The sequence below is a fragment of the Salminus brasiliensis genome, chromosome 9 (genome assembly GCF_030463535.1).
Source record: "Salminus brasiliensis chromosome 9, fSalBra1.hap2, whole genome shotgun sequence".
NCBI lineage: Eukaryota > Metazoa > Chordata > Actinopteri > Characiformes > Bryconidae > Salminus > Salminus brasiliensis.
The window spans coordinates 30,891,733-30,910,177 of NC_132886.1; the positions used below are offsets into that span (position 1 = coordinate 30,891,733).

Genomic DNA, 18,445 nt, shown 5'->3' on the forward strand with positions numbered 1-18,445 from the left:
TAGCTATTTTAAACTAAATCCCATTATGTTGTCAATCTGATCTGTTAACAAAATTTAAAGTGCCTCTTTCATAAATACTTACAAAATCAGTTAAACCTCAGGCACATTTGACTGCTATCTACCTTAAAGCAGGATAATTCAAAGACATTTTTACCTTAAAGTAATAGTTTAAGTTTTAATACAAATTATTTGGATACCTCACTAATTTGTATTGGGGAGAATGATGCTTTGCTCATTCCCACTCTGGGCAGGAATTTGATGGAGTTGCATGAGACCTCTTACGAGAACTGCATAACACTGTGTAACCAGAGTCTTATTTGTGTTTAATCCTGTAATATTAATCTACCATGTCAGTCTACATGCTTTTTTTATGGTTCTTTATCTCTCGGCTTGTCAACAAATGCAGGTGTACTACGGTCCATGAGGGTTGCACTGGTCCCCTCCAGCTGTGCAGGGAGCCCATTAGCAAACAAGACAAATTATTGTATAATGCTGCTTTAAGTAGGCTCATCAGATCCTGTGAAAACCCATCCAGGGTGCATCCTCTTAATGGAAACCACTGTACGCCCTCATGTACGCGTCTCACAAACAGAATTTGGTAACTGAGTTAAGTGCTAAAGCAACACGTCTGGTTTTCCCAGCCACCAATTGCAAAAAGTCAGAAAGAAGAAAGTGAGACTGTAGATGTAAATTAGTCATTTTTTGGCCAATTCTGGCACATTTACATATACAATTAATGATGTTGAATAATGCAGATCATTCCTGTTTAATACATAAGATACAATATTTAGATTATTCTAAGGAGAATCACTGTGCTCTTTGGTCTGTGTCAAAGACTTGGTTGATTTAACAATATGGACGGTTTTAAAATTAACAGACTACTCTAGATCAGTTTTAGAATTGTGCCTGGACGGCTGAACTTTCAGACACGTAGAAGTGCGTGCTTTCATCATGCCAGTTACTAGCCATGTTTTCACCCAAAGGTTTTAAAAAAAAATTTAATGACAAATGTTTTAACACTTCAAACTGTCTGGAAAATGGAAACTGGCAGTAATATTTAATGTATGTAAAAGTAACACTAAGTACACAGAGAGACATCCAGAAAATACTGCAGTTGCTCAATGTAAAGCAGATAGGAAAATATACAGCCAAGATTAAAGGAGCCCTAGAATTGCACTGGGCATAGTTGAATATCAGGGTGCATGGACAATACGCATAACAAGAAGTGTAGGGGAGCGTAGCATCACAGGAAAGCTGGAGGACAGCCAAGCTGTGAAGAAAGCAGGTGCTAGGCAAAAAGCTAACCTAGCTAATAGGCAACCAAGAGGCCATCAGCGTTATTTGGTAACACTTGGGAATAATTACAAAATAAAATAATTACAAAATGTTCACATTACAGATTACTAAGCTATATAGCTCCAGAGAGCCGTTGAGTCAATGTAAATTAGCGTGTTTTATTCTGAGGTCAAATACCTGGCTTGTAAATAGCCTTGTAAAACTGCATATATTTTTTACCCACCCAAAGTCACATACTGAATATTTAAATATTAAATAAAATATTTAATAAATGCATTCTTGGGCACCTTAAAAGCGAACATGTGGAACATGTGCGGCTGTTGGGCCTGAAACACAGATAACGCCACAGTGAAAATGTGAACTCAGAAATGCAGACAAAATTAAACCAGTTGTTTTTGGTTTTTTTTACTTTTTTATTTTAATAATTGTTTTATATAGACATTTTAATATGTATATATAAACAGAGATTTCCCCACCTACTGCCCACACATCCACTCACCAAGTCTTCTTACATTCAAAGGAAAACTTGCAATAATAAATTATTTCTCTCCCAAAAGAGCAAAGCAAACGCACACAGCAACAGCACCACAATGAGAACTAGATCACACAAAACAAGGTTTCTATAGAACTGTCCGTCCATACATTTTACAAACAAAATGTGCACTAAACCATAACAGCCAAAAAACAGAAAAAAAAACTAACAAAAAAAAACGATACCTTCTCTTTTACAATATAATATTAAAAACAATTTACCAATTTATTCTGATACTAGTGGAAACTGCCTCAACCTTTTAACCCACTTTGAATGGCTTTCCCCTCCAAGGCAAAAGACTGATACGTAGTAACTGTTTGATGACTGGGATCGGTTTACAAAAAAAGAAACACATGCTGTTCTTTCAAACACATATTTGAAATATGGGACACAAAAATGGTAATGTGCTCAACAGCAACCTGACAACACACTGCTCTTAATTGGGGACAGACTATTACTTCATAAAATAATTGATTATCCCAGTAGTTTACTGAGTGCGTTGCTTTGCATTCTTTTAAACGACAAACTAGATCAATCATTCTGAGAAAATAAAATATATAGATATAATCCTTTTTTTTTAAATATTTTTTTCTTGATACATTCTTCATCATCCTCTCTAAATCATTTTAATTTCCAAATCTCTGTTGCTTTTGTCCATAGTTCTAATTTATAAAACGTCACACGGTCCTGTTCAGTTCACACTCAGCATCAGACACAGCATTGGCCTCGGACATAGTCAGTAAGATCTGGTGAAAAGAGCAGGCCCTTTTTTTCCCCCCCATGGCTGCCGCTGCAATTTAGAAACAAATTCCCACCCTTAGTTACACCCCAGCCCATCCCAGTCCAGCCCAGTCTACATCTATATGTTTTTATTCTTTCATAAAACCCCACCTCTTATCCACTTTGCCTCAAACAAGGCAATCTTAGTGTCCGTCCCCAACCTGTCCCCTAGATGGTTTAAAACACAAACGAGAGACAGATCATCAACATGGGAGATAAAAACACTAGCAGAGATCTAGCGGGTTGGACAATTATTATAAACAAGCAACAGGGTGCCTAAACCCCACCTCAGAGTGAATGAAAGACCATAATGAACCAAGGAAAACTCCATCTGGACAAAATATAAAACCAATCTTCAGAGATTCTAGCCCACATAACCACTATGAGCTGGTCTTAAGCGCACCTTCCTGGATGAAAACTCTGCCATCAGTGTGAACTCCCCACTGTCACTCTACATCTGTGTGGAGAACAGAAATAAATACAAAATGCTCGGATTGATGCTAGGGAGAAAAAGCATTTGATTTAGGTGTCACTGCGGTATTCTGGAACGGCTAGAATCAACACTACTTTGATATTCAAAATACAACCAGGAGTCATCACCAGTTCTCCAAAGAGGACCAAGGCTCCATTCAATATATAGATATACAGATACAGCAGTATATTAAAATTAAATATTCAATGATGCAACCATCAACACAGCAGCAGCTTAGGTGATGCTTCTATTCAGCTATTTTAACTCCTTGTTCTTGCCATCATTTGTTGGCATAATAAAGTTTCTAACTTTAGTCTGTGTGCACTAAAATTCATTTAGAAAGAAAGAAAAAGGTCATATTTTCCTCACACATGTGACCCTGTGTCATGACAACAGAACATCTCGTGACGTACCAGCTAATGACCATGATGCTGAAAAACAGCATGGCCTCGAGTCTAAGTTTGAGAAACTGCATCATGTCCTACTAAGCACCGGAAAAGACACCAGGCTCTGGCTGTGACAGTGCGGTAGTAGGAATTTCTCAGAGTAAAGGTACACGTGATCACCTGTTTTTAGAAACGTTGTTTTAGATTTTGCCCAGAGGTGTCATCAGTCCATTTCCCTTGCTAATCACTACGACAGTCCCACTCACTGTCTTAGTGTCACAGCAACCCGTCCTAAAAACTAGGACTGTTCACATCTTGTGTGTACAAACACACAAACAGACAAACACACTAACACATACATACAATAGTCTTTCCTCGAAACAACAAAGTCTTTCAAAACTTGCACATACACACACACACCCACACACACCACAATGTGCTTTTCCACTGTCATAACGGAACCTCCAGCAGCTTTTTGTGTAGGTACTGCTTCACTTCCTCGATTCCATTCAGCTTCTCCAACTCCAGGTAAGGCAACTGGTGAAGAGAAACAAACAGTCAAGACTAGGGAAGAGATAATGCTCACCGGACAGGCTGCAGCATGGCTGAGACACTTGCAGCGTGCCATTTGCAGCTTACCTGTACAATTATATAGCCTAGCAGCCGCAAGTGGCGGTCTCTCATGTTCCTGGAGCCCACTAGCACGTCAGAGTTGTGGCAGTAGTGCCACTTATCGTTTACTGACATGATGACCCTGCAATAAAACACATAGCGAAACTGTGAAATGACTAGTGGGGTGAGTGATCTTGGGAGAATACATACAGAGAAATGATGCCCATAGCATCATTAGACCAGGGTGCCCAACTTTCACACAAGACTGCATTATGAGCACCAACAAAGCACTTTTTCAGGAAGACCTATACACCTATTCATTCATGCAATAATCTGATCAGCAAATAATGTGACAGTGCAACAGTGCAATGCATAAGACTATGCAGACACACATCAGCAGCTTTGGGTAATGTTCCCATCAACCATCAGAATAGGGCAAATTATTACCAGTGATTGTGCGTGGCTTGATTTTTGGCAACAGACTCTGCCATCAGACTCTGTCTCTAGAGTTACTCAGAATGGTGTAATAAAGAAAAACGTTCAGTGAGTGGAAGTGCTGCAGACAATAACACCTTGTTCAGAGACATCAACAGAGAATGGCCAGACTGACAGGCCATAGTAACTAAGAAAACCACTCTGTACAATTGTTTTGAGCAGAAAAGCATCTCAGAATGCTCAACACATCAAACCTTGAGGTGCATGGACTACAACAACAGAAGACCATGTTGGGATGAGTTTGGTTAGCCAAGAACAGAAAGCTGAGGTTGCAATGGGCACAAGCTTAGCAAAACCAAGACAGTTGAAGACTAGAGTTTATCCTGCTTTTGTTGGAGTCACTGTATCTAACTGTATGTAACTCTGTTCCACTGCTTTACAGCTCTTTACATGCATCTTTTGTGCTTCAGACAACAATTCTATTGGCAATACTATTTGTACATCTGTGTCAGCAATGGGTGCAACTTAAAGTAGCTGACATACAGTGCATCCGGAAAGTATTCACAGCGCTTCACTTTTTCCACATTTTGTTAGGTTACAGCCTTATTCCAAATTGTATTAAATTAATCTCTTTCCTCAAAATTCTACACAAAATACCCCATTATGACCATGTGAAAAAAGTTTTCTTGAGAGCTCTGAAAATTTATTAAAATTAAAATATTTACATAAGTATTCACAGCCTTTGCTTAATACTTTGTAGAACCACCCTTGGCAGCAACTACAGCCTCAAGTCTTTTTGAATATGATGCCACAAGCTTGGCACACCTCTCTTTAGGCAGTTTTGCCCATTCTTCTTTGCAGTACCTCTGAAGCTCCATCAGGTTGGATGGGAGACGTCTGTGCACAGCCATTTTCAGATCTCTCCAGAGATGTTCAATCGGATTCAAGTCTGGGCTCTGGCTGGGCCACTCCAGGACATTCACAGAGTGGTCCTGAAGCCACTCCTTTGAGATCTTGGCTGTGTGCTTCGGATCATTGTCCTGCTGAAAAATGAACCGTCGCCCCAGTCTGAGGTCAAGAGCGCTATGGAGTAGGTTTTCATCCAGGATGTCTCTGTACATTGCTGCATTCATCTTTCCCTCTATCCTGACTAGTCTGGCAGTTCCTGCTGCTGAAAAACATCCCCATAGCATGATGCTGCCACCACCATGCTTGACTGTAGGGATGGTATTGGCCTCGTGATGAGCAGTGCCTGGTTTCCTCCAAACATGACGCCTGGCATTCACACCAAAGAGTTCAATCTTTGTCTCATCAGACCAGAGAATTTTGTTTCTCATGGTCTGAGAGTCCTTCAGGTGCCTTTTGGCAAATTCCAGACGGGCTGCCTTGTGCCTTTTACTAAGGAGTGGCTTTCGCCTGGCCACTCTGCCATACAGGCCTGATTGGTGGATTGCTGCAGAGATGGTTGTCCTTCTGCAAGGTTCTCCTCTCTCCACGGAGGAACGCTGGAGCTCTGACAGAGTGACCATCGGGTTCTTGGTCACCTCCCTGACCAAGGCCCTTCTCCCCCGATCGCTCAATTTAGATGGCCGGCCAGCTCTAGGAAGAGTCCTGGTGGTTCCAAACTTCTTCCATTTACGGATGATGGAGGCCACTGTGCTCATTGGGACCTTCAAAGCAGCAGAAATTTTTCTGTATCCTTCCCCAGATTTGTGCCTCGAGACTATTTTGTCTCGGAGGTCTACAGACAATTCCTTTGACTTCATGCTTGGTGTTTGCGCTCTGACATGCAGTCAACTGTGGGACCTTATATAGACAGGTGTGTGCCTTTCCAAATCATGTCCAATCAACTGGATTTACCACAGGGGGACTACATTTAAGCTGTAGAAACATCTCAAGGATGATCAGTGGAAACAGGATGCACCTGAGCTCAATTTTGAGCTTCATGGCGAAAGGCTGTGAATACTTACGTAAATGTGATTTCTTAGTTTTTTATTTTTAATAAATTTTCAGAACTCTCAAGAAAACTTTTTTCACATGGTCATAATGGGGTATTTTGTGTAGAATTTTGAGGAAAGAGATTAATTTAATACAATTTGGAATAAGGCTGTAACCTAACAAAATGTGGAAAAAGTGAAGCGCTGTGAATACTTTCCGGATGCACTGTATATAGCTTGAATTCATGGACCTGCCTTGTGTCAACAATCCATCTTGGTGGTAAAAAGGTGTGGGAAATGTTTTCTTGGCGTACTTTGGGCTCATTAAAACCAATCATTAATTGTTTAAATGCCACAGCCTGTTTCAGTTATTAAGCATTTTGTTCCAGCCCATGTGCCTCAATTTACCCATCTTGTAACGGCTACTTCCAGCGTATCAAAAACTTTTCAATGTTTCAAACTGGTTTCACGAACATGACTAGATCTTCCCAGCCACCAGATCTGAATCCAGTACAGGAATGTGGAAGAACGGGACATCTGCAGCAAATAAACGCACCTGCCATCATCTTATGGAATCCATACCACTAAAATGCTAAGCTGTTTTGAGAGAAAAATGAGACCCTACCCTGTATCAGTATGGTGTTCCTAATACAGTGCTCAGTGAGTGCACATTTTATATGCTACCACAATTTACGTGGAATATTTGGTTTGTACAATAAAGGGGTGTAGTTTTTCATTTCACAAAGTGGCATATTTTGCCCTCTCTTTTCGATTTTCAGGAGCATTTTGGACTTAAATAGTAGTAACCTCAGCAGTGCTCTATTGATATTGCAGCAACCTGTCCTTACTAATTTTGGGGGAATTTTATTAAACTTTCAGGGGCCTTTTTGCCCCAACCTTTCTTATACTCACCTCTTAATGTTCTCTCCGCTCCGTTCTGTCTCAGGCGGGTCTGTAGAGTGCAGTTGGAGTGGGGCTGCAGCCACTACATTACTCTCCCCTCCCTCATATGTGACCCCCTCGTAAAACGGAGTGATCTCACAATCCGGTCCGGGATTGGCACCTGCCGGTATAGACGAGCCCCCTTCATCCTCCAGGATCTTCCCAATAGAGAACTGGAAGAGGGAATCCTGTGGGGCAGTAGTCCCGGGCATGGCAGAGCCAGCCTGGGTCAAGCAGTCTGATGGGCTGCTGAGGGTGGAGCTGTCCTGACTCTCCAGAGAGTGCTCTTTGGCCAGGGTGGAGTAGTAATCAGAAGTGGTGTAATAGGTGTTGTAGCTCAATGGGACCGCCCCGTTGGTGCCTACTCTGTGCCCGGTGTGTGCCGGGGAGCGCATGTGGGGGGTTAGAAAGGCAGAGTCTTCGTCGGGCTGTTTGTCGGCCTCCTCCTCCAGCCCCGGTGAGAAGGGTGAGAACTTCTGGAAGTCGGAAGTAAGGGCAGTGACACTGTTTGAGCCGTCCTGTGATTTTGGGTTTACAACGGCACATGGAGTGGAATCCACCCTCAAGGACACTGCTACTGACCCTGCTCTGATGGGAAGAATACAGCCTGCATGGTGTATCCACAGCAGGAAATCTATGTAGGAATGGAGAGCACATCAAAAATGCATGAAAAACTATTCTATAATGTACAAGATGAGTAACTTTGTGCTATATAGATGTGTAATTTTTGGGGTATCAAAATGCATAAATGCAACTTGACACATTGTTTTGGTGTGTCAGACTTCATTATAAATAATATTCAATAAAGTATGTTATCAACTGGCCAATACAGAATGTTGAGGCTTCAATCACAAAAAGGTACATAGAAATGTGACTGCAGAATCTGTTAATGAAGTGAAACGGTTTTATTAGTATTATTTATTATTCATAATAAAGTATTATTTTTAATTCTGCACTGTATCAAAACAAACAAATTATTACTTTTTTAAATTCCTTTTTTGTTTAACCTTTCATTTAACCAGGCAAGCCACCAAGGAATTATCATTTGCAATGGCAGCATGGAAAGTAGCAGAAAAACATTGATGGAAACACACAAAATTAAGAGCAAAAAACAAAAACAAAAAAACAGATAACAACTACACTATAAAAACACAAGAAAAATATATAATACAAGCAGATACATGCATATCCCCAAAATACCCCCCAAAATGATTAGTCTTAGAACCAGAAAGGTAGATTATTATTAGTCTTTTTTACAATTTTGCAGCACCAGTCTAAAATTAGGATAATGAGTCGTGTAAAAGTGTTTTAGATACTTTCAGTAGAGTGTGAAGGGGGTATTATACCTGGTATTACACTTGGGATACTTGCCATAAAATGTTTTTAAGTAGGCTAGTGACAGACCAAGGAGAGTCTTGTAAATGAATGTAAACCAGTGTATACTGCAATGGGTGTGACCAGACACTGAAGAGAACAATGATGCATACTAAAAAGAAGCATTTCTAGGCAAACTGATAGCAGAGTGATGAAAACCTCAGAGCTTTTGAAGTGTTCTTTTGCATGACAATCTGTGAACTACATCACTAATGATGAAATGAAAGAAGTAGTCATTTGCCCAAGGAGTACAGTCATAGTAAGTATAGTTAACAGGACATGCAATAAAATGTTCCCTGTACCTGTGCAATATCCTGGAGCCAGAACTTCATTCTGTTTGTAACAATTCTCTCCAACCAACTGCCGGAGTGCCTCTCCAACCAGCCCCTTGTAACTGTAACAAAAGCAAATTCATGTTCACTCTTCTTGTTCTATGTTTTTTTTGGAATGTTTCGATCCAATCCAGTTTAGCGAGCCAATGTATCAATCCAGTCCATCAGGGTATATGCTGTTTTAAGCCCACATCAGTTCTGATCCTTTGTTTTTAGTACTGTGAGGGTACATGTGGCATCATCTAGGCACTGCTGCCTGCAGATGTTTGTCTACTTTGTCATTTTTGCCAATACTATAATTATGACTAGCTTGAAATGAAACTCTCACGGAAACACACAAGCAGAAATTTACAAGCAGAAATGCTGAGCACACTCAAAAGTGCAAGTAACAATGAGAGAAGCTGACCAATAGACATATCAAATCATCGCACATTCACAACACTACGTGTTTCACGTGTGCCAATATACACACATACCACTGCAGCATTTTAAAAGTACTGGGAACTTAGTGATCAGTGAGGTCGGTCACACTATGTTGTAAGATATTCAACACACTGTAAAATGGATGTTTTAAGAAAGTCACAAACAAAAGTGAATCAGCTCAGAATCTTACATTATATAAAGTTTTTTTACTTGGGTTAGGGTTAGGGTTAGGGTTATTCATTTGCAGTGTCAAATCTAAACAGCGCAGCCATTTTATCTATACAAACACTAGAATCTGAACAGTCTATCAGAATTAAGGCATTAAGGCACTCTTCTTGGATCAGTACATCCCTAATGTTTCCTGTTAAAGAAAGAGCTACTACTGGAAGTCTTCCAAAATAACACAATGGAACAAGACTCTACATCAGCGGTCACTAACAGGTGAGCCACTGCCCGGGTCCGGTCCCAGACACTGTCCTATCCAGCTCTGTCCCTATAATTATTACTGCTATTGTTGGGCTGCCACTAACGACTCTTTTGCCGATTAGTCAATTAATCTAAGGAATAATTTTCGCTCCAAAAAGTTACATTGAGCACTTAAAAATATTTATTTTGACAAAACCATAAATAAAAGTTACATATTAAGTGGTTTAAGGACCTAAGGCTTAAACAAGACAGCCAAATAGTCAGCAGTGCAGTTGAGTATTTACACCCCTTATCAAAGTGTAAGTGGTGCAGTGTATTTATGCCATTCCCTACACAGAGTAGGGGGAGATTTCGAGTAATTAGATAAGGTATATATCAAGCTTTATATCCAGAATGGCCAGATTGGTACATGTTTAATCTTTCACAATACACTGACTTTGATATGGTATCCAATCACTAAGCTACTCCCAGATACAGAATGGGTCATTGAATTGTAATGCAAGGTATACATTATAATGTTCCAGACATTAGCTTAAGGAAATTCTCTCGAAACAGACCAGATTTTAATTCAATAACCCTGCTCTACTTTATACAGAGATACAATTTCACAGACTTCTGCAGAAGTCACGAAACCACTGACCTGTACTTTCGGTTGACCTCATCTGCAGTGAGCGCATGTTCAAACATGAGTACTTTTTGGGAGTCCTGCAGGCGGGGGCCAGTGTACTCTCGGTGCTCCAGCTCCACTGCAGCGTCCAGTAGGGACAGGTATCGCCGCACAATCAGAGTGTATGGGCTATCTGCAAACACAGGGCAAAATAAACGTTGTTGCACCGGCCTGACTGTATTGCAATGAGGTGACCAGCAGAGGCCACCGTTGCTGGTTTAGGCCTTTGATCAGCTTAGTCATCATGACAAAAAACAGCATCACCCTGCACTGCTGCACAGAATTTTTACGGTTTAACATCATCTCACGCCCAAGGTTTGGTCAGATATGGTTCAAGCAGGTAAGTCACTCTGCAGTAACCAAGCATTACTTAGTTATACAAGCAGAAGGGTGCTATACTAGCCTTTTAACGCCCAAAGTATTAAATAACAAAAATAAATATTTTATTCAATTATATACACCCTAACAAGACCTAAAACATGTTCATTTGGGTTATTTTGACAAATATACACAACTGTCCACTGTAGTGCAACATTAACAACAGCAAGTGTTCTTTTTCAGCAGAAACAGGTGTTTACACAGCTCAGACTAAAACAATTTAGAAATATTTAAGCAAATTATTTCTATCATTCAATTTCATGTTGACCAGTTATTAATTTAAAAACACCATCTGTGTTTTAAATGTGTAGAACATTATTATTATTATTATTATTTAATAGTATATAAGCAATAATGAAAGCTTGAAAAGCTGTCAGGACATTTCTGTCAGATTACAATATTGAAATCAATTCATGATCTAATATGTGAGCGGGCTACAAATGAGATACGTCCACAGCATAAACACATTAATAAATGTTTTTTTTTATTTATTTATATCATGTTTTAAAAAATTGTAATAATATTATTAACCTTTGTATTAAATATAACTGAACTGAATTTAAGTGTGCACACACATGTAAGAACATGCAAACACACATATCCTGCACATCCATAAACACATACAGACACAAACCATGTCCTTTAACACAAAATATAGTAATATTATACTGGCATATACAATATATAATAACATGTATTAAATAACATATATACTAGCATTTTTGTATTTATATAATTGTACATTGTATATTTATTAATAATTTTGTTTTAGTATTTAGATAAATGTCAAATATGACTAGTGATTACCTAATTACTAAAAAACATAAGTTAAAAGGAACTTTGTGCCTTTGATAAAGGTTTTATCTGTAGCTTACTTAATCATTTTTGTATCTGGGCTTATTTGGGTATTTTACAGATATTCTAGAGGTCATATGATCATGTCCACTGGATTGATGTAGTATTTCATGGTACTAAATATTTTAAAAAGCAATGATTATTCAGTAACACAGTGAAGGTTAAGATGCTGCTCCTTTGTAAGTTTGCAGAAAATGTTTGCTTTTTCAACAATTCATCAGTTGATTTACTTGTGTGCTAGGAGTCATTGTCTGGTTGCATCACCAAACTTCTCTTCGGCTTAAGGTCATGAACTACTTCCCTTACGTTCTCTTGTAAAATGTTTTGATACACCTTTGAATTGAGTTTCCTTGATGACTGAAGTCATGTGGTTTGAATATTTGTCCACTGTAGTGAACACCATGCATGAAATGGCTAGTGTACCAGATATTTACCACCCGGACAGGTAAAAGGGTACTGTTTTATCATCTACAGCTATTGGCATGACCCAAGGCAGCGTTCTGTGAGATGGACTCACTGGTAACGTTGCTGATGAAAGAGGGAGAGAAGACACGGTGAAGCACCAGGCTAGGGAAGTGTTCCAGCTGGAAGAGAGACATGAGGATGTTGACAGTGGCTAGCGGCGAGCTCAGAGCCTTCAGCTCCAGCACCATCTCCAGCTTGGAGAAAAACTGAGCCTCGTTAGGTGGCCGGTAATTCATACGGCTGAAGGGGAACACAAGTTTCTGGATGACCTGAACAAAACAGCAGCACAACAACAGAGAACATGGCAGTTAAAAGAAACTTGTGCCATTCATATCTTATATATATATAAAATAATAATAAAATTAATCTGTATTTTATAAAGAACATATATACATATAAAGAAATTATTATCTGTCCTTTGCCTCACTTTGCTATCTAGGTATTCGCCCTTTTTGACCAAGAACTCTGCAATAGTGTCCATCAGGCGGGTTTCTCTAATCCGATGGCGTGCGATGTACTTGGCAATAAGGGCCATGGAGTAAGGGGTGATGCTGTCGATCTTTTTAGGCAGCTCCTCTGGAAAAGCGAGAGAAAAAAAGACATTCCACAACATTACTTTTGTCACAAAATTAACAAAAAACATTTAAATTGTTAAAGAACTTGAAAATTAACTAAGTGGTTATTGCAACAGGCTGGGAATGATAGATAAAAAAAAAGTATAAAAAAAAATTAAGTATTCCTTCAGAATACTATGATTTATCAATTTAGTACTATAGGCACATGTAACATAATACCAGCTGACATACAGAATTACGACCTCTAACTGCCCTATTTATATACAGCCAGGGCTCCAAAAGGACAAGCTGGAACACTGTGGAGTGAACAGTCACCTGTCAAACTGGATACTTTGACTACCTCACCAACCAACCTCAGTATGTGAGGGCACGGGACTGTGTCTCTGATATGGTGGTCAGCAGCACAGGGGCCCCTCAAGGAACGGTCTTGGCACCGTTCCTCTTCACCCTGTACACTGCTGACTTCATGTACAGCTCACCGATCTGTCACCTCCAGAAGATAACTCTGCGATCGCCGGCCTAATAACTATTGAGGAGGACAGCGAGTACAGAGAACTTATTCAGGACTTTGTGAACTGGTGTCTGCAGAACCACTTTCAGATAAATGCGAGAAAGACCAAAGAACTGGTGGTCTGCCATCTTTTATGGAGTGGTCTGCTGGGGCAGTAGCATCTCGACTGCAGATAAGAAGAGACTGAACAAACTCATAAGGAGGGCCGGTTCTGTCCTGGGATGCTTCTTAGATCCAGTGCAGGTGGTGGGAGACAGGAGGACGACAGCCAAGCTGGCATCCATGCTAGAGAACAGCTCCCACCCTATGCATGAGACTCTGGCAGCACTGGGCAGCTCCTTTAGTGACAGACTGCTTCACCCAAAGTGTGTGATGGAGGGGTATCGCAGGTCCTTCCTTCCTGCTGCTGTCAAAATCCACAACCAGCACTGCTCCCAGCAGATCACATACACATACACTTAAGCTACTCACACATGTTCAGGGAACAGAGGTGCCTCAATGTAAAAATACAGAGTCAAATTATCTGTAAATAATATTGTTTTATATTGTTATATTGTGTATATATTGGTAATTTATCTACATTTTGCATCTGAGGGTCTTGCTATCCCTTTGCTACTATGACACTGTGAATTTCCCCCCTGTGGGAATAATAAAGGATTATCTTATCTTATCTTATCTTAACCTTAAAGCAGCATTATGCGAGAGTAAATTGAGAGCTTCAATTTAAAATATAATCAGTATCAGTCAGTATTGAAGGGGATACTGCTAATCGCCAACATTGAAGGTTTCAATGCTGGCATCGTAACAGAATAAGTGGTACTGGGCCATTTCTACATACTACACATATCTGTGAAGACATGGGAATTTGGTCTATGCCTACATTTGAAAATCCACACATCTTTGTTATATTTAAATCAATTCACTACTAACTTACAGCTGCAAGGACATAGTATGCATACAATTTAGACCAGCAGCAAGCACAGCCAACTACTCACCAGCCAGGCTGCTAATGAACTTCTCCTGTCTGTTCTGGTAGAGGAGATGGGAGCTGAAAATGATCTCCAGGCTCTTGTTGCTGACCTCGCAGGCGCACGCTGCCAGCATCTCGTCCAGCAGGGCCATTTCATGGTCCCTGACACAGCTGACACTGGACAGCGTGTGCTTCACCAGTCGCAGGATCTTTCGACTGACCACCAGCTGCTCGGCCGAGGTGCTGTCACCCGTCTGCAGCGCTCGCCACTTGGTGCGGTAGTAGGAGAGGAGGAGGAAGAGTGTCTGTGGGTGTCGCTCACGCTCAATGTTCTTCTCCAGGCCTGCCAGACAGGACTCGATGAGCGGATGCTGGCTGGATGGGTGCAGCTTCATGCTACTGCTAAACACCATGGAGATGTCCTTCTGGTTGAACTGCGACAGGCGGCCCTGTGACTCCTCTTCCAGCACCTGCACTATCTGAGAGTCACTGGGTAACCCTAAAGGAACAAAAACAATAAATCCAAACCAAACTAAGTCAAGTCAAATTGCTGTTTTGCTCTGCACAATTATCTTTCTAGCTCCCCATATATTATACAGTATCTATAAATGTGGGAAGCATGTAATTCCTTCAAAACACAAGACAACAGCCATTGCATCTCTTCAAATGCCACTCATGCAATGTTGTATGGTCGTTAAACATGTTTGAACAGAGAAATTAATTCCATTTGTGGCAAACTTTCACAAATGTACAGCACCAAAACACAATAGCCGAGTCAGCTTACATGTAATTGGTGACCAAGCAAATCACCTAAAAGCATCCTTCGCTTGAACATCAGTATCTGAATCATCAATACTTCGGCTTATTCTAGCAATACTTAGTACTGCCTTCAAAACCGATGCTTTGAGATCTTAAAAGAATCAAACAAGTCATTTAAGAAGTTGGAATAGCAATGGCAAATCTCATCAAGTGGAGCACTGTGCTGTATAACCCTAAATATTCCTACTGAAAGTGTTTAAGAAAACTAAGCCATTTCATTCAATCATGATCATTGTAGGAAACTTAAATTACAAGCCCGACATGGACAAATTGTTCAATTAGTCATTTTGCTATCTTTCAATATTAAGTAGCTCACAGTTAATGACAGACACTTGTCTAAAGTTAGAAATAGGGTAAAACCTTTTGTAAGACCCCAATTGTTTCAATAAATGTTTTCTGCTTTCTTTAATTTATGTCATCTCCTCAACCCAACCGATCAAGTTAACGTAGCATTTGTGGCAACATCGAGATATGAATGTGAAAGCTCACTTTTGGTAAATAAAGGCAGTCAGAATTTCAATCTAATCAGTGCAAATAAAATTGTTGGCACAATTACTTAATAACTGACAAGTGGACCAACTACAATTATTTTCAATAATAATGGACACATTTATCATACTTGTTTTTTTTGGTCAATATTCAGTAGCTGCAACAATAACAACTGAACTCCCTGCTCACTGTCTCACACAAAACGAACAAAGCCTACAATTCTCAAATACTTGCAGATTCACAGGCTTACCAAGAGCAGCCACAGCATAAAGGCAGTTGACAATACTGAAGTTGTCGAACTTGGAGCAGTCATTGACAATAGCATCACACAGCGTCTGGAAGTCCGGGTGATCTAGAATCTGTCGAGTAGCACCATCACTCGAACCTCCAGCAGGGGGTGAGGGCAGGGCTCCTTCTCCCACTGGCCCACTATTAACAGATCGCCCACTCTCCCCTCCGCTGGCCCCGACCCCTCCAGCCTGATGGAGCACCAGGAGCTGGCCGATCTTCTGCAGGGCAATGGGGTAATGATTGTGCGAGATTTTGCCTGGGTTCTGGGTGACCCAGCGGAGCACCTCGTCCACGCTGTGAGAGCGATCAATCAGTCGCTTCATGGTGAAAAAGGTGTCGTAGCTCATCTTCTCGTGGATGAAGTTCCAGGTTTTCTTGCTGTGGGGCTGGTAATGAGGAGGGGGCAGGTGAGGGGGTTGAGGATGTGCCTGGTACTGCTGGTGGGTCTGGTAGTGGGGCCTGTGGGCATCGAGGCGGCCATGGTAGAGCGGCGGGTAGCTCTGTGGCGGAGGGATATGGGGGTGGTGATGAGGGGGGAGGGAGTGGTGGGGATTCTCCAGCATGGGTTGCCCTCCCCCCATCAGGCCCATGCGGCGCCCTGGCTTGCCCCCTCCACCGCCATATAGACGTGTGGCGTACATACTAGCAAGAGCACCAGAGGCCAGGAGGCAGGAAGGTTGGGGAGGCAAGGTAAATCTCCCGCAGGTTAAGAGGTCAAGGCGTGAGGACAGCCGTAGCATGGTATATGAGGTGATCCAAGAGGGCAGTTCAAGTGTATACACCTAAAAACACAAATATCCACAGTAATTCGTTTTAGTTTTTTCTACAAACATCCAATTGTTTAACCCTTGAACGTGAATGCACTGTTCTTGTTGACTGGTCTGTATTGTGTCTTGTTTTTTTTTTTATAATAATAATAAATATTCTCTAAACAATACTAGACAAGACATGCATTGCATTTCACAATCACTAATAACTTCAGTGTTTTCTCAATTCGCACACTGAGTAGGAGATGACTGGGATTAACAGTGCGTAATCCTCAAGTTCAACAGATCATATCTGCACTAATAGACAAGGCAAGAAGGTTCATCCCAAAATAGCTGGACCTGTAACCCAACACATTCTAGGTTGCTGCACACTTCCCAAACACGAAGAGAGGGGTTTTACTAACATCAATCCAGATCTGTCTGATTCACGGATACTGCAGACAGTAGAAGATAGAAGGCAGGGCATGGTGAGAAATGGGGAATTTTTTTTTTATTATTTTGTTTTTTAATGTAGCTCTTTTTGTGATTAGGATTTAGATAATTGTTTTTGTTTTTATTTAAGAACCATTAAAAAGCAAAACAATGTTGCAGTAATAAAATAAGCAGCCATAAGCCACCAATTCAGCTGTAAGGAAATCAAGAAGGAAAAACATATAACCACATTCTCAGCAGTAGCTGTCAGGAGGTCATACGTCTGCTATGATTGTACCATCAGTGCTTATCTTGCACCTGCTTTTCCCCCTATATAGATGCAAGGTCCCAAATATATGGAAGATACAGTGCAGTCTTGGATGGTTTGAGCTTTATGCAAAAAGTGGTAACCCGTGTCCGGGCAGCTCTGCTGCAGTTTCTCTTATCTGCAGAAGAGCTGCACGGGTACTTGGAGCTAAATCTTTCTGGACTTAAATTTGCCATCTCTACATACATCACACCAGCATACACTGAAGAGACTTGAACTTCTACTCACATATTTAGCTTAAAGTGACGGCTTTGGACGCGGAGGAAGTTTTAAGTCAGACGTGAAGACACTGGAGAAATGTTGTAAATAACGCAGTTGAGTCCAGTGTCGCGTCGCTGGCTTTACCTCTAACTACAGAGAACTGGAGATAAACAACGTCTTAAAGGCATCTAGAGGAGAACGGGTCTTGGGGCAGTTTATGCTGAACAGAAGGCCGTGTCATTAGCTAGCTAGCGCGCTGCGGTGTAGGCTGACCGGACCCCCAGTCTCTCATTCCTAATCTAGTGATCAGGAGAGCCAGGAAACGACCGAGGCCACGCTGAACACAGCAATGTGGTGTCTAAGGAGCTACACTGCAGGAAGAACTGGCAGACGGTGTGTCAGGGGTGCTGTCCACATTAACTCAACTAACATGGCCTCTCCACAGCACTTCTGCTGCTGCTACTCCATTTCTGCACACAAAACCTCGCTCAGGGGCTCTGAATGTGTCTCTACAGCTGGTTGATGGCAGAAACGGTCTGACTGTAGCCTCAGAGTAAACTGTCAACTCGCCTCGAACGCCGAGGCGAGCATATGTGCAGTAATGTCGACCAGCAGCTATTATCTCCTAGCAGTCAGGCAGGACTCGTCCGCCGCTCCGGCCTCCGCCATGTTCCCGGTAGTCAACAGTGGCAAAACGGAAACACGTGTTCTCCCACTGAAGCGAGAAGAAGTGTGCAGGCAAACAGTGGCAGGCTCGCTGAGGGTGGCACG

At 41.3% G+C, this 18,445-nt stretch overlaps 1 protein-coding gene across 2 annotated transcripts; it reads right to left on the reverse strand.

Moving 5' to 3' along the window:
- Window positions 1-1,685: 1,685 nt before the first annotated feature.
- Window positions 1,686-18,373, reverse strand: fastk (Fas-activated serine/threonine kinase). 2 transcript variants are annotated; one of them, XM_072688190.1, is made up of 10 exons: window positions 18,245-18,373; window positions 15,927-16,749; window positions 14,394-14,867; window positions 12,740-12,888; window positions 12,365-12,581; window positions 10,588-10,747; window positions 9,069-9,160; window positions 7,363-8,026; window positions 4,106-4,220; window positions 1,686-4,003 (listed from the first exon to the last, which is right to left on the reverse strand). In XM_072688190.1, exons 1-10 carry the CDS (start codon window positions 18,263-18,265, stop codon window positions 3,917-3,919), a joined length of 2,802 nt encoding a protein of 933 aa, XP_072544291.1. In that variant the 5' UTR covers window positions 18,266-18,373; the 3' UTR covers window positions 1,686-3,916. The 2 variants fall into 2 exon arrangements, with proteins under 2 accessions (XP_072544291.1, XP_072544292.1); XM_072688191.1 differs by having other exon boundaries at window positions 17,702-18,373.
- Between the last annotated feature and the right edge of the window lie 72 nt (window positions 18,374-18,445).